This window comes from Oncorhynchus masou, chromosome 9 (genome assembly GCF_036934945.1).
Source record: "Oncorhynchus masou masou isolate Uvic2021 chromosome 9, UVic_Omas_1.1, whole genome shotgun sequence".
Classification (NCBI taxonomy): domain Eukaryota; kingdom Metazoa; phylum Chordata; class Actinopteri; order Salmoniformes; family Salmonidae; genus Oncorhynchus; species Oncorhynchus masou.
Window position 1 is genome coordinate 69,183,280 of NC_088220.1, and position 16,875 is coordinate 69,200,154.

A 16,875-nucleotide genomic window follows, 5' to 3' on the forward strand; every position below is an offset into this window, starting at 1 on the left:
AAACATTTATCATGTATTTTCTGGTTTCTGTTGACTCAAACTCAAACACTGTTGACTCAAACACGAATTTGGCTACTGTTCTGAGCGCTGTCTCAGATTATTGCATGGGTTGCTTTTTTCGTAAACGTTTTTTGAAATCTGACACAGTTGAGGTATATCTATAATTTCATGTGTATAACTTGTATTATCATCTACATTTATGATGAGTATTTCTGTTGAAACGATGTGGCTATGCAAAATCACTTGATGTTTTTGGAACTAGTGAATCTAATACGCCAATGTAAACTCCGATTTTTTTATATAAATATTATCTTTATCAAACAAAACATGCATGTATTGTGCAACATGAAGTGTCATCTGATGAAGATAATTCAAGGTTAGTGATTAATTTTATCTTTATTTCTGTTTTTTGTGAATGCTATATTTTGCTGGAAAATGGCTGTGCTTATTGTGGTTTGGTGGAGACCTAACATAATCGTTTGTAGTGCTTTCGCTGAAAAGCCTATTGGAAATCGGACATGTTGGTGGGATTAACAACGAGAATAGCTTTAAAATGATATAGAACACATGTATGTTTTAGGAATTGTAATTATGAGATTTCTGTGGTTTAAATTTGGCACCCTCTATTTTCACTGGTAGTTGTCATATCGATCCCGGTATCGGGATTGCAGCCATAACAGGTTAAATAGATGTAGTAGTTCTAAACCTGTGAGTACCTCCTGCCTACTCCTCTCTACACCAGTGACAGAATGACCGACCTAAGAAAACCGGAAGCAGCAGGACATCCTGACCTCTCCCCTGCCTGGAGCGCCTTGGGACTGCCACAGATGAGGTGCTCTGGTTGTAGGCCAACTGCAGTCTACACCACCACCTTCCCAGCTCCCCGCAGTCGTTCCAGCTACCCCTCCACCATTTACATTACCTGGTCCGATCAACAATGTCCACCTGCCCCTCCTGGAGCGATTTCACGGCATCCCCGCTCACTGTAGGGGGGTTCTCCTGCAGTGTAACCTCCATCTGGCCCATCATGCTGGGACGGCCTCCAAGAGGGACAATGTGGCCTTGGTGATCTCGGTGCTGACAGGCCGGGCTCTTGAGTGGCGCACGCCGTCTGGGAGTGGGACGGACCAGAAGTACAGTCCTATGAGCATTTACGCAACTCGTCCACGCCATCTTTGACCACCCTACAGAGAGTCGAGAGGGAGGTGAGGTCTACGACGGAGGAGACGCTCAGTTGCATAACCCCAGGATATCATGGACAGAGAGGAGGTTTTTGGGTTTGTCACAAGAGTGTCAGGGGAGGTGTCTCCATCTATCTGTGCCACCAACAAAGAAAGTCTGGACCAGGCCACCCACGTCCCTATTCCGGAGGAGTTCCAGGACCAACAGGTGGCCTTTTCAAAGACTCATGCCACATGCCTTTCCCCTCATCGCCCATTGGACTGCACTATCAACCGACTGTCTGGATCAACTCTCTCACGGGGGCACATCTCCCCTCTCTCGCATGCAGAGAACGAAGCGATGGAGGCCTACGTCCAGGAGGAGCTGGCGAAAGGATTCATCCCTCCGTCAAACTCTCTCAGCTGCCTCCAGCTTCTTTTTCGTGAAGGAGGGAGGTCTCCACCCTTGTATCGATTACCGGACACTGAATTAGGCTACTGTTAAATTCAGTCGTCCCTGCCTCTCATACCCACTGTGATCGAACAGATGCAGTGTGCTAAGTACTTTAATCAATTAGATTTACGCAGTGCCTACAACCTGGGGTGCATTAGAGAGGGATGAAAAGAATACCACCTTCAGCACCATCACCGGGCACTACGAATACAGGGTAATGCCCTACGGCCTGACAAATGCACCCTCTGTGTTTCAATCCTTCATTAACAAGGTGTTTAGAGACATGTTGGGTCGCTATGCAGTGGTGTACATAGATGACATCTTGGTGTACTCCACTACACGCGAGCAACATGTCTCTCATGTCAGGTCCATTTTGGAGAGGCTGATGGGGCGTATGCCAAGGCGGAGACCTGCCTTATCTTTCAGCAAGCGGTCTTCTTCCTGAGGGGAGATGGAAGAGCAGAGGATCAGTGCAGTACGGTCTACCCAATATCAAGACGGTGCAGCGCTTCTTTGGTTTTGCCAACTATTTCAGGTGCGTCATTACGTTATGACAGACAAAATGAGAAGAAAAAAAATCCAGAAAATCACATTGTAGGATTTTTTATGAATTTATTTGCACATTATGGTGGAAAATAAGTATTTGGTCAATAACAAAAGTTTATCTCACTACTTTGTTATATACCCTTTGTTGGCAATGACAGAGGTCAAACGTTTCCTGTAAGTATTCACAAGGTTTTCACACACTGTTGCTGGTATTTTGGCCCATTCCTCCATGCAGATCTCCTCTAGAGCAGTGATGTTTTGGGGCTGTTGCTGGGCAACACAGACTTTCAACTCACTCCAAAGATTTTCTATGGGGTTGAGATCTGGAGACTGGCTAGGCCACTCCAGGACCTTGAAATGCTTCTTACGAAGCCACTCCTTCGTTGCCCAGGCGGTGTGTTTGGGATCATTGTCATGCTGAAAGACCCAGCCACGGTCATCTTCAATGCCCTTGCTGATGGAAGGAGGTTTTCACTCAAAATCTCACGATACATGGCCCCATTCATTCTTTCCTTTCCACGGATCAGTCGTCCTGGTCCCTTTGCAGAAAAACAGCCCCAAAGCATGATGTTTCCACCCCCATTCTTCACAGTAGGTATGGTGTTCTTTGGATGCAACTCAGCATTCTTTGTCCTCCAAAAATGACGAGTTGAGTTTTTACCAAAAAGTTATATTTTGGTTTCATCTGACCATATGACATTCTCCCAATCTTCTTCTGGATCATCCAAATGCTCTCTAGCAAACTTCAGACGAGCCTGGACATGTACTGGCTTAAGCAGGGGGACACGTCTGGCACTGCAGGATTTGAGTCCCTGGCGGCCCAGGTGTCTTTTATACTGATAACAAGTTCAAACAGGTGCCATTAATACAGGTCACGAGTGGAGGACAGAAGAGCCTCTTAAAGTAGAATTTACAGGTCTGTAAGAGCCAGAAATCTTGCTTGTTTGTAGGTGACCAAATACTTATTTTCCACCACAATTTGCAAATAAATTCATTAAAAATACTACAATTTTTTTCTTATAATTTTGTCTGTCATAGTTGAAGTGTACCTATGATGAAAATTACAGGCCTCTCATCATTTTAAGTGGGAGAACTTGCACAATTGGTGGCTGACTAAATACTTTTTTGCCCCACTGTATTTAAAGAAATGCACTTTTAATGAAATACAAATATATGTTTTTGGAATTACTCAATTGAGACTACAAATGTGAAATTGGTCTGTTGTACTGGGCAATGGGTTAATATGCAGAGTGCTGGTGACTCCTTACTCCACCCACTCCATTCACTACAATGCAATACACTAAACATGGGATGTTTTTTGGATTGTAGAGATAACTTTTCTTCTTGTCTCATATGAACTGGGTGGGGAATATTTGGGTATCTGCTAACCAAATATGTTTAGTCTTCGAGGGCGACATGTCTCACCTTTGACCCCATTCCAGGTCAGCCACACGATACTGAGACGTACTGAGACGTTTCTAGCTGACATAGAGAACGCGTTGGATGGCTACCCGAACGCTACAGGTTCTGACAGTGTTTACCTGTTGAAGCGAACGTCGAATAGACACGTGACAAAGGTTCATTCGTCTTCAACAGCAACACACGCTAAATGACTGCGCTAAACTTGCCACAGCTTTGAAATTAGAATTCAGTGGTTTTGTGACACACAAACACAATAGCTCACTGGCTAACACCATCAATCAAGCTCGGAACGAACACCCACAAGCTTAGTACCATAGGGTTCGTTCAGCGTACTTTGGCCTACTCCCTGTACCTTTTAAACAAATGTTCCTGTCGAATATGTATCCTACCTTCATTACCTACTTGGGCCCTGCCGCCCAAGTTGGCTTGCCTATCTTACAACTCAGAGAGCTTGCAAGCACAACTTTTGAGGCATCAAAAGTTCACAACGCTAAGAGCCCTCACCACTCGGTTTTGAAGTTTGACCAGGAGCACTCACTCCAGTTAGAGGGTGCATTATCAGGTATTGTAGCGTTGAGAGAAGACGCACAACAACAGTTTCTACTACGAAACCATGATTCCAATAACCTCCGCGGTCTAAATAACTGTAAAGTACGTCGGCATCAACATGACCACCGCTACAATCGACCTGTTCACTACGTTCCTGCACCCAACCCACACAGTGTCAGAGCACAAGGGTAACAAAGGGTTGAAGGATGATCAAAACGTAGACCATTGTTCTCCAGAAGTTCCACTACGGGAAGAACTAAAGCCAGGACAATTTGAGGAAAGGGTCAAATATAAGTGTTAAGGGAATTTTTATCAATGATGACTAATTATGTATACATTTCAATCAGGACTGACTAGTCCAAATGCTATTATGTACTGTACATGTATGAATTTTCTCTCTTGCTCCAATTCCCAATTGTATATAATATAGTCAGGAGTTTAGAATAATGCCTTGATACAAATGAATGAACTATCTCCAGATGGCAGGGACGGACTATCTCCAGACTGTCTAGAATGCTTATCTACACTGACTGACCTTGGCTTTAGGCGAGGAGGGAAGGCTCGAGAACTATAGGGCCTCTCTACCAGTGTCAAGAAGAGATAGAACATTTAGAAAACGCTGACGTCATTTTCAGTTTATAACCTGTGGTAAAATGTGTATGAAGGCAGTACTCTCTTGAATTAAACACTGTTACCTGACTTTTAAGACCGGGGCTCTGTCCATTCTTATAAGATAAGGGTCTTACGAACCCTTAAATGCATTGACAGAGTGTTTAATTTTGATTGGGAAATAAAACAGCGGAATTTAGAATTCCTTCAACAATAAGTCACAAGAACTAAATGAGGAATTACCGGACACCAGGTCCGCAGGAATAAACACCCATAGCAAGGACGTTAAAGTTCAAATTTCTCCCGCTCTCATTCAAGACCCTATCCAGGGCCTGCTTGATCAAGAAACAAGCCCCCGGGATTTGTCTATAGACTATGATACAAAGGTTGCACAGAAAAAAGTCAAACGCTTCGTTAAAGCCAAGCCCACTCCAAATCGGAAAAGTCAATCTGGTTTCACCTTGAACAGAAATGGCACATGACTTCGTTGCGAACGACCACTCCACTTTGTGGGGAATATGTCCACTAACCACAAATCTAAATGGACTTACCTGGAAACAGTCCTGGGGGACTGCTTAACTTGTCATGCGCTAATTGATTCGGGTGCGACAATATCACTCATCTCTCAAACATTGTTCGATGATCTCAAAGGGGCTTTGAAGCCAACTAAACGTTGGTTAAAAGTGGAACGATGCGACATTACACTTCGAGGGGTCACTCAGACAACCTCGTCTCTCACATTGAGAGTCATGCTGAAACTACACTTCAAGGACGTATCGCTCGTTCACCCTGTGTATGTTACCAGCCTCGAAACTGTAACCCTGCTACTTGGAGCAGACTTGATGGATCAGTAACTCCCATTGATGGATTGGAAAACCAACCAGGCATGGTCACAGGCCACCATGCCTTCTCCACTGACGTCGTCCACTAACGCTAGCTGCAACGCAATCATTCACGAGGGGTATCTCTCGAAAGCACCCCTTGGGAAAAAGACATTTAGAAACCTCTTGGGGCAGAATCCGATCCAAGGAGATCGATCCAAGGAGATATTACGATATGTATATGTTTTAACACGTTTTTGGTTAATATATGATTCCATATGTGTTATTTTATTGTTTTGATGTCTTCACTATTTTTCTGCAATTTAGAAAATAGTAAGAATAAAGAAAAGCCCTTGAATGAGTAGGTGTGTCTGACTGGTATATGTAAAATAAGTGTAATTTATATTTACAATGCCCTTATTCAAACGGATTACTCATTTACCTAGCTCTTATCAATAGCTCTTATCAAGTTGTAAATTGCATTGTTATTTAAAGACCCCATTGTTCCCCTCTAATCAATAAATAAGCATTTTTAAAGGCAAATATATTTTGTATCATTCTACCATCAGTGATATAAATGTATTATTGGATACGTTAATGTTTTAATTGAATGTATTATTTATGTTTTAGTTAGTTGTGTTTGTTAATGTGGGTGACCATCTTAGTTAGTTGCAAAAATCCCCCAGCAACCTTCTCCTCAATATGACTCAGTGGCTCTGTTACCACAGTCTAAAACAGTTTGGCTCATGCTCTCTCTCAACATAGCCATATGTATCTGCGATAAAACAGTGATATAAGTATAATAGCATCAGCCAATATTCATAAATACCAATATTAGACTTTAACAGCATCTCCAACAGGTGCACTGTGTATGTTTGGCAAGCTTTTAACCCCAATGAACTCTTTCACAAACGTAGGGTTAATTGCAGTTAAGGTTGTTCTTTACATACCGGTTGTAAGGCTGCTTAATTGTCATGTTATTTGTGAATTGCCATAAAATACTCCTCTTGGCTCAGAGTCTGGATTCAGGAATTCCATTGTTACAGCAGACAGATGACCACAAGTGGTGACACACACAGACACACACACATACTCACAGAGGCAGCAGACATACAAGTGACAGGGCATGCAGCATGCCTTAACCTGCCCTGCCCCAGTTTAAACTCTGCTTCTACAAAACACAGGCTAGCCTTATCCAATAGAATCTAAAACATAAAGTAATATCAGTGACCAAATGTGAAATACGTATCCTGTTGTAGGTACGAACATTCTGTCCTGCCAAGTTACCAGCACGTGGAAAATTAGGTTGGGTTGTATTTCGAGTAGATTATCCCTTTAACTGTTTTATCTATCGCCACCAACTGTCATCCTCTGTCTTGCTCAAAATAACATGGAAGTGTATCACAGTCATGGGTGTCTGAAAGTTAAATGTGTACTCATCAAGACGAATGTACTTTACCATTTAAGATCAAATATTTAATTTACTTTCTTCTGTAAAGCCAAATATACTTTTTTAGTTATACAGACATTTAGATGTATTTCTCTTTTGAAGAACATAAAATAGTAACACAAATGTTATGAGACTGGTAACTTGCCATATGTTATCATTGACAAAAAAGAAATTGTCATGTACATTTGGCAAAAACATATTCTGCATATTCGGGTGTGTTCAAAGCAGTTTACTAAACCACAAGTACTCCATTTTCTGACCTACCAGCAGTTTCAGCCAGTCTTTGAGGAGGAAGTGGCCAGGTACTTTTACATGAATCACACACACTTAGAAAAAACACTCAAACACTGTATAAATACAGTCTTGGCTCCTTGGCCCCAGGCAGTCACTGAGCTGGACACCTCCAAGACAAGACAAGATGGAAATCACAGATTTACTGCTCCTTCTGGTGGTTGCTCAGTCATTTGCTATGCCTCTATCATCACTGGAGGAGACTAAAAAGTGGCTATTAGCCGAGGTAAGAAAACTAAAGCTGTGGGTCTGATGTCCTTTTGTTTATCAATGTCTGTTTGGTTCACTGAATATTTATGTTTTTATTATTGATTTAACAGTTATCCCTATACTCTAAGTAAGGATGAATGCAATCACTTATAGTATAAACAAAAGTATCTTTGTTTTATTTAAACAAAATTGCTAATTAGACAATGCCAGAAGATGTTGAAATACTATAACCTCTCAAATTGAACACTTTTAACCTGTTTCATTTGTGAATTTGCTCCTTACATTGCCACTTGTTTTTATTACATCCATTCCATATGACTATGCATGAACAGCTACATATCATGAAGCTGTTAACTTATGCTATTGCTTTCCTCTTCAGAAATACCTCCGCAGGTTCTACAACCTTCGTGCTGGACTTCAGGGAACAAAGACCGACAGGACTTCAGACGCCATGCAGGCTAAGATCAGGGAGATGCAGTCCTTCTTCAACCTCCAGGTGACGGGGAGCCTGGACGCTAACACCCAGGAGCTGATGAGCATGGCCAGGTGTGGTGTCCCTGACGTGGAGGAATACAACCACTTCCCCCGACACCTGAAATGGCAGAACACCAGTGTGACCTTCAGGTGAAGCTTCTCAAACACTCTGAGTGATATAGTGTCTCATAAGCCTCATTTGTTAATTATTTATGGTATTTGGTGTAATAATGTTAATGTTATCCACATACACCACATGACCTTGGATTCAATGGATATTATCATCTTTCATTTCTTTAAATAAAACTTGTCAAGTCTCTTTTGAATTAAGATATGGTTCCTCTCATTGAATGGTCATTCAGAATAGTGAATTATACTCCTGATCTGAAGAAGGCTGATGTGGACAGAGCTATCCGTAACGCCTTCAGCATCTGGGCTGACGTCACTCCTCTGACCTTCAACAAACTGCATGAGGGGAAGGCTGACATCATGATTTTATTTGGGAAAAAAGGTAGACCCATTTCTTTATTCTGGCCGACAGTTGATACATTTTTCTCAGTAAGACTATACATACAGAATATTTGGAGAATATCTTGATTAGTTTGATCATATTACTGTAGTTTTGTTAAACATTCAGTGATCCTTGTTTAGGGTTGTGCAACACCTCGTCATAGAAGAAATGAAGTGAATGCTGGCATGCTGGGAACACTTACTGAAACCATCCTCAAACATCATTTTCTCCCTGGTCTTTCCTTGTCTTTAGAACATGGAGACTTCAACCCCTTTGACGGCCCTGACGGTCTCTTAGCCCATGCTTATCCCCCTGGCAGAGACATTGGAGGAGACACACACTTTGATGAAGATGAACATTGGTCAAAAGACTCAGACGGTAAATATTTTGTCCATTTATGTGGGGATCAGGTAAATGTATGACATGTAATCGATGATTATTTAAAAACATATTGCCTCCCCTGTAGCCTACAACCTTTTCCTGGTGGCCACCCATGAGTTTGGCCATGCCCTTGGCTTGTCCCATTCTACTGATCCTGGGGCTCTGATGTACCCAGTCTACTCCTACAGCCAGGGTTACCCACTGTCTGAAGATGATATCACCGGCATTCAAGCTCTTTATGGTCAGTGTTCCAGTTATTAACCCAAACAGAAGTAGACAGAAAATGAAATAATTAATACAATTCCATACACGTCATATTGTAAAATGTTCATTATGTCGTTCAAACCTATAGGCCCGAACCCCAGGCACAGGAAAGTGAAGCCGAAGCCAGATGCCCCTAACAAATGTGACCCTATGTTGAGTTTTGATGCTGTTACTGAGCTCAGAGGAGAAACAATCATCTTCAAAGACAGGTAGGGAGTGTGTCCATTCGTGAAAAAAAAAACATTTTCTGCAAAAACTATTAGCTTATAATGGACAAAATGAATGTGTGTTGATGTATTCTATTTGATGGCAGGTTTTACTGGCGTCTCCATCCCCAGTTGGCAGAGCCTGAGCAAACCCTGATCAAATCCACCTGGCCCTCCCTCCCCAACAAAGTGGATGCTGCCTATGAGTACCCTGAGAAAGACATAGTCTTCATATTCAGTGGTAAATTTAATGCTGGCAACATTGTTCTGACATAGTCCTCTGTCATCATGAATATACAACTACAATTCTGCTTTGCTCATTTATGTCATGTATACAGTAGATATCTAATAAAGTTGATGTCGGTATAGAGGCATAGGTTAATTTTGTTGACAAATTTTCATATTTTTCCAGGTATTAGAATATGGGCTCTGAATGGCTATAACCTGGTGGAGGGCTACCCCAAATACATCCATAAACTGGGACTCCCCAAGACCGTGCGGACGGTGGATGCTGCTGTGTACATCCCAGACACCGGCAAGACACTGTTGTTCTCTGAGGAACATTACTGGAGGTAGGACAGTAGGGTCTAGTCTGGACTGGTCTGGCATGGGTCTAGTCTGGTCTGGACTGGTCTGGCATGGGTCTAGTCTGGTCTGGACTGGTCTGGCATGGGTCTAGTCTGGTCTGGACTGGTCTGGTCTGGTCTGGTCTAGCCTGGTCTGGTCTGGTTGAGAGGTCTTATCTGCAAACATAACTGTTCATTGCAGGTTATAGTCTTGGCTGTGTTTTATTGACAGTTATAATGAGAAGACTAACACAATGGACAGCGGCTTCCCAAGATCCATTGAGATGGATTTCCCTGGAATGGCAGAGGAGGTGGATGCTGCTGTATATCAATATGGTATATCAATATCATACATTGTAATATTATTTTTATTATGACGTTTCCATTGCATTTGCTTTGAATATATAATAAATAGCTCTAACATATTTACCCTTCTTTCTCCTTGCAGGATATTTGCATTTCTTCCATGAACACACACAATTTGAATACAGCTACAGTGCAAGGAAGGTCATTCAGATTGTTAGAACAAACTCCTTTCTCAACTGCTGATCCACTGGTGGAGAACTACTGTTATGTTATGGGAAACATAGCCCATAGGTCATTTGTGCTGGACACCTGCTTGTCATTGTTATTTCTAACTCATCTCAAAGGATGCTGGAAAATGTTATGTAAAATGGATGGCTTAGGCATCAAACTAATGCAGAAACCATTATACTGGGTCTTGATTTATGGTGGCACAATATTCACATCACTTGTTGTAATATTGAAATAGAAATCACTCTGTTATACTGTATAATACTGTAATTGCATCTCTCTCGAGATAGAAATGTTACTTGGGGGGGGGGGGGGTTACAGTAATATAGATTCCAGCAAATTAAATTGGATTGTTGTGTTGCAGATCCACCAACAGGTGGCAGTCAAGGAAACACAAACTCAAGTATGAGCTCATGCATTTTATAGACTGAATGTTTTTACTACTTCATTTAATGACACATTTTCATGAATAAATTAATGAGTACAAATGGTATTGTATGAGTTTTTGTGATTTGCAAACATTGTAAGATTTATGCGGAGGCCTACATCATGCTCAAAATAAGATTTTTCTGTAACAAGACAAAATACAGCTGTTGATGTTTCCCAGTTTGGAAAAAAATGGTGAGAGAGGTGGGAAGCAATGGTAAATTTGGTAAGAGATGGAGGGAAATGGAGACAGGGATGGGGAGAGATGGGGATTTTTGGGACCACATTCTACACTGGGTGCCTATTTTGGCAGGCATGGTCATGCTACCACAGAGTCTGTTGGTCTTGGATCATCTAAGGTCATTGTGTTCAGGAAGTCAACAAGATATATAGAGCAGACCACATAAAAGACTGCTTACAAATCACAAGTACACACAAACCACCTACACAGCACCAGCCACAGCTGCCAAAGTGCTACAAAAAAGTCCCTCTTTGACATCAATACTGTAACAGGGATGACTTGGCAGCTTAATTAGCATAGCTCTGCCATTCTGGTGTATGTTATGAATTTCTGTGCCCTTCCTGCTTGTTTTTACATGGATCGATCCTTGTATTGTCATAGGCCAGACAATGTTTACACCACAAGAGGGCAGTACGTCAGCACGGTTTATGTGAGCTCAGTCTAAATGGTGGTTTACTGTGAGCTCAGTCTGAATCAGAAGAGGCAGGTGGGAGGAGTTATAGGAGGACGGGCTCATTCCAGCCATTACAATGAGCCTGTCCTCCTATAACTCCTCCCACCAGCCTCCTCTGCTCTGAATGGTGGTTTACGGTGAGCTCAGTCTGAATGGTGGTTTAACATGTGAGTAACATGTGTCACTAATTAAATGCTGTGATTCTTACAAGACAAGCTCTGTGTTGAGACCCACATTCTATGCCTCTTAGCTCAACTATGGGAATATTGACAACCCTATCAGTGCCATATTTTACCAGCCTATGTTGCTTAACTGTTGTAGTTACTTCTGTCAAGCCATCCATAGCCTACACCTAGAGTAAAAAGTATAATATCAAGTCTATTGATACAAATATATATGTTAGAGTGAGCAAAGAGAGATTCAATCGAGTAGGTATATTCTTAGTACATGTTGTTGAGTTGAACTGATCAGAAGGGATTCTTTACATAATGGGGATCTGTGATGCATCAGTGAATCAGCATGAGGCTTCTGAGTCCCAGACAGGCTCCAAGACTTGAAACAAAAATAGTAATGAAGCTCATAGGCTTAAAAAGCTTAATCTTTGGGCTCGACCATGTGGATGCAATTACAGAGAAGGCCCCTTGTCTTCTCATTTCCTCGTTAGCTGCGTCATTGATTTCTCTGAGACAGGCGCTGTTGTTGGCCGGTGGAACGTCCCTCTGCGGAGTCATTCCAGGTCTCATAACCATAGCTCAGAAGATATAGGAAAACATCCACAAGGCCTCAACATGATACAAAACTAATCCGGTCATGTTTCATATTGTTGCCCTACTGATTCTGACTGATATCGGCCATTTACTGTCTGTCAGTGAACCCAATGTACTGTGGAATTGGAAATGTAACATGTAGCGCAATAACACAATGAAACCCCTAAAGAAAATGACTTTAAAATGCTAATGAGAGAATGACTTGTGTTAAGAAAACACTTCAGGCAGAGTAACGACCAAGCAACGACTAGGGTTACCTGCATGAAGGTGCTCTATTGTGTCTTGCTGGAAGTAACTCCAGTTTTGGCACCTCTGATGGAAACCAGATGTGAGGAAACGAGAGAGAGAGGCCATGCAATCTCAGGATATGTCCCTTTTCCTTAGGAAAACCCCCATCTCAGACCACCACTACTGAGTGTCAAAAGCCCTTCAAAGTTCAACACACTCCCTTCCAAACAGAACAGTTAGTGGATCTGATTATTGTGAGAGTGAATACACATCAGGCCTGCTGGATTAGATAGGGTTTGGAAAGAGGGTATGGCTAAGTGTGAGGAATTCCTATATGACAAGAAAATTTAACAAACACATAATAACATAACTCTCTTGTGTAATCAGTTTGTCTGAACTATTAATTCACCCCCTCTTAATATACAGGGCATGTTTTGTTCATGTTTCTGTCTTTTATGTAGTTAAATGTTTTGTATGTACCAATCTGTCACCACACATCACGTTCCCTATCAGGAAATAAAATATACTGAACAAAAACTATACATTTGAAATGTAAAGTGGTGGTCCCATGTTTCATGAGCTGAAATAAAAGATTCCATACGCACAAAAAGCTTATTTCTCTCAAATGTTGTGCACAAATTTGTTTCCATCCCTTTTAGTGAGCATTTCTCCTCTGCCAAGATAATCCATCCACCTGGCAGTTTTGGCATATCAAAAAACTGATTAATCAGCATAATCATTAAACAGGTGCACCTTATGCTGGGGACAATAAATGGCCACTTTAAAACGTGCAGTTTTGTCACACAACACAATGCCACAGATGTGTCAAGTTTTGAGGGAGCGTGCAATTGGCATGGTGACTGCAGGAATGTCCCCCAGAGCTGTTGCGATAGAATTTAATGTTAATTTCTGTACCATAAGCCGTTTTAGAGAATTTGGCAGTACGTCCAACTGGCCTCACAACCGCAGACCACCTCCACATCTGGCTTTTTCTCCTGTGGGATCATCTGAGACCAGTCATCCAGAAAGCTGGTGAAACTGAGGAGTATTTCTCTCTGTAATAAAGCCCTTTTGTGCTGAAAAACAAATTTTGATTGGCTGGGCCTGGCTTCCCAGTTGGTGGGACTGGCTCCTAAGTGGGTGGGACTGGCTCACCCATGGCTGCGCCCCTGCCCAGTCATGTGAAATCCATAGATTAGGGCCTAATGAATTTATTTCAATTGGCTGATTTCTTTATATGAACAGGAAAATTGTTGAAATTATTGCATGCTGCATTTATATTTTTGTTCAGTATAGATTTGAATAAAGATGGCTGGATTAGAAGTACGAACATTTATTCACTCATTACTTTAAATTGCTCTGGATAAGAGCATCTGATGGATTACTGAAATGTAAATGTGAACGTAAATTGAATGAGATTATAATCTGTATTTGTATGTATTCTCCAATACACATACCTAATGGTGTACTGCATAAAATGCCATTCTAAAAATTATTCTTTCACACATTTCACACATTCTAATATGATGCTGACAGAGCCAATAGCTATCTTTCCCATCAGGCTCAGCCCAGCCAGCTGGACAGGTCATGGTCTCTGAGTCAGAGGAAAAGTTGGAGGGAAATTCTAACCACAATTTGAAACGCTGTCCCTGAGTAAGACCCATAGAGAAGTGCCAGAAAAGAGACATTGTGAGTGCATTACATTTCTTTCCCCAAAACAGGGCTTTGACTTTTGACTTGAACTGAAGAGGGTGTTACAGACGTCTCAGTCACAGAGGCAAAGCGAATTACTTTATGACATTAGCATTATCAGTTCTGCTTTGTCAAGCACAAATACATGATTTTTTGATCACAGGCAGCAATGAGTCACTTGTGTAACAAACTCAGAGAGTCATGATTTCATGCCCTGGCCATAGAGAGGCTTTTATTCTCTATTTTGGTTAGGCCAGGGTGTAACTAGGGTGGGCATTCTAGTTTCTTTATTTCTATGTTGCCTGTTTCTATGTTTTGGCCGGGTATGCTTCTCAATCAGGGACAGTTATCTATTGTTGTCTCTGATTGGGAATCCTATTTAGGCAGCCTGTTTTTCCACCTTAGTTGTGAGTAGTTAACTCTGTTAGTGGCCTGTAGTGGGAAATCTGAGGTTTGTAGGTTTTCAAGTCTTTGCCTATCCAATATACAGTGCAAAATTTGGTCCGATTGCACTTCCTAAGGCTTCCACTAGATGTCAACAGTCTTTAGAACCTTGTTTCAGGCTCCTACTGTGAAGGGGGAGAGAATAAGAGCTGATTGAGTAAGAGGTCTGGCAGAAGGCCATGAGCTCAGTCTCACACGTGCCTGTGAGAGGTAGCTGCGTTCCATTGCATTTCTAAAGACAAAGGAATTCTCCGGTTGGAATATTATTGAAGATTTATGTTAAGCCCACAATCCGCCTGAGTGGAGCAGAAGGGATCCGCCAGGGAGCGTCAGTGGACAAACATGCCATTCCAAACAATAAAATTAAGGGTGAGACTGACTTTCCTTAGGTACAACCAAAGTGCACATTCAAATATAGATATTGTCCTAGTGACAGAATGTTGGTGGTCAATGTGTCATGCACAATGGAGAAGAAGAGTACAGTGCCTTGCAAAAGTATCCACCCCCTTGGCGGTTTTCCTATTTTTTGCATTACAAACTGTAATTTAAATAGATTTTTTGGGGATTTCATGTAATGAACATACACAATATAGTCCAAATTGTTGAGGTGAAATAAAAAATAAAGAAAATACTGAAAAGTGGTGCGTGCATATGTATTCACCCCCTTTGCTATGAAGCCCCCAAATACAATGTAGTGCAACCAATTACCTTCAGAAGTCATAATAAAAGTCGACCTGTGTGCAATATAAGTATCATACGATCTTAGTATATATACACTGAGCTCTCCAAACAGGTCAGGGACAAAGTTGTGGAAAAGTACAGTTCAGGGTGGGGTTATAAAAAAATATCTGAAACTTTGAACATCCCATGGAGCACCATTAAATGCATTATTAAAAAATGGAAAGAATATGGGACCACAACAAATCTGCCAAGAGAGGGCCGCCCACGAAAACTCACAGACCAGGCAAGGAGGGCATTAATCAGAGAGGCAACAAAGAGACCAAAAATAACCCTGAAGGAGCTGCAAAGCTCCACAGCGGAGATTGGAGTATTTGTCCATAGGACCACTTTAAGCCGTACACTCCACAGAGCTGGGCTTTATGGAAGAGTGGCCAGAAAAAAAGCAATCGCTCAATTAAAGAAAAAAAGAAGCAAACATGTTTGGTGTTCGCCAAAAGCATGTGGGAGACTCCCCAAACATGTGGAAGAAGGTACTCTGGTCAGACGAGACTAAAATTGAGCTCTTTGGCATCAAGGAAAACATTATGTCTTCCTCAAACCCAACACCTTCCATCACCCCGAGAACAGCATCCTCACAGTGAAGCATGGTGGTGGCAGCATCATGCTGTGGGGATTATTTTCATCGGCAGGGACTGGGAAACTGGTCAGAGTTGAAAGAATGATGGATGGCGCTAAATACAGGGAAATTCTTGAGGGAAACCTGTTTGTAGACTTCCAGAGATTTGAGACTGGGACGGAGGTTCCCCTTCCAGCAGGACAATGACCCTAAGCATACCGCTAAAGCAACACTCAAGTGATTTAAGGGGAAATATTTAAATGTCTTGGAATGGCCTAGTCAAAGCCCAGACCTCATTCCAATTGAGAGTCTGTGGTATGGCTTAAAGATTGCTGTACACCAGAATGGGCAGAAATCTCCATGGCAAGATGTGGCAAGCTTATAGAGACACACCCCAAGAGACTTGCAGCTGTAATTGCTGCAAAATGTGGCTCTACAAAGTATTGACTTTGGGGAAGTGAATAGTTATGCACCCTCAAGTTCTGTTTTTTTGTGTAATGTCTTGTTTTTTTCACAAGAAAAAATATTTTTCATCTTCAAAGTGGTAGACATGTTGTGTAAATCAAATGATACAAACCCCCCCAAAATCCATTTCAATTCCTGTTTGTAAGGCAACAAACGACGAAAAATGCCAAGGGGGTTGAATACTTTCGGAAGCCACTGTATTGGGCTATTAAAAATATATATATATATAATAATTTCACCTTTATTTAACCAGGTAGGCCAGTTGAGTGCAAGTTCTCATTTATAACTGTGACCTGGCCAAGATAAAGCAAAGCAGTGCGACAAAAAACAACAACACAGAGTTACACGTGGGATAAACAAAAGTACAGTCAATAAACACCGACATGTCCTAACCGACTTGCCAAAACTATAGT

General features: G+C 41.7%; 1 protein-coding gene across 1 annotated transcript; it reads left to right on the forward strand.

Moving 5' to 3' along the window:
* Positions 1–7,399: 7,399 nt before the first annotated feature.
* LOC135545299 (collagenase 3-like) lies at positions 7,400–10,751 on the forward strand. The gene is made up of 10 exons (XM_064972921.1): positions 7,400–7,528; positions 7,892–8,136; positions 8,349–8,497; positions 8,750–8,875; positions 8,964–9,119; positions 9,231–9,351; positions 9,456–9,589; positions 9,761–9,920; positions 10,147–10,250; positions 10,363–10,751. Exons 1-10 carry the CDS (start codon positions 7,430–7,432, stop codon positions 10,461–10,463), a joined length of 1,395 nt encoding a protein of 464 aa, XP_064828993.1. The 5' UTR covers positions 7,400–7,429; the 3' UTR covers positions 10,464–10,751.
* Positions 10,752–16,875: the final 6,124 nt, after the last annotated feature.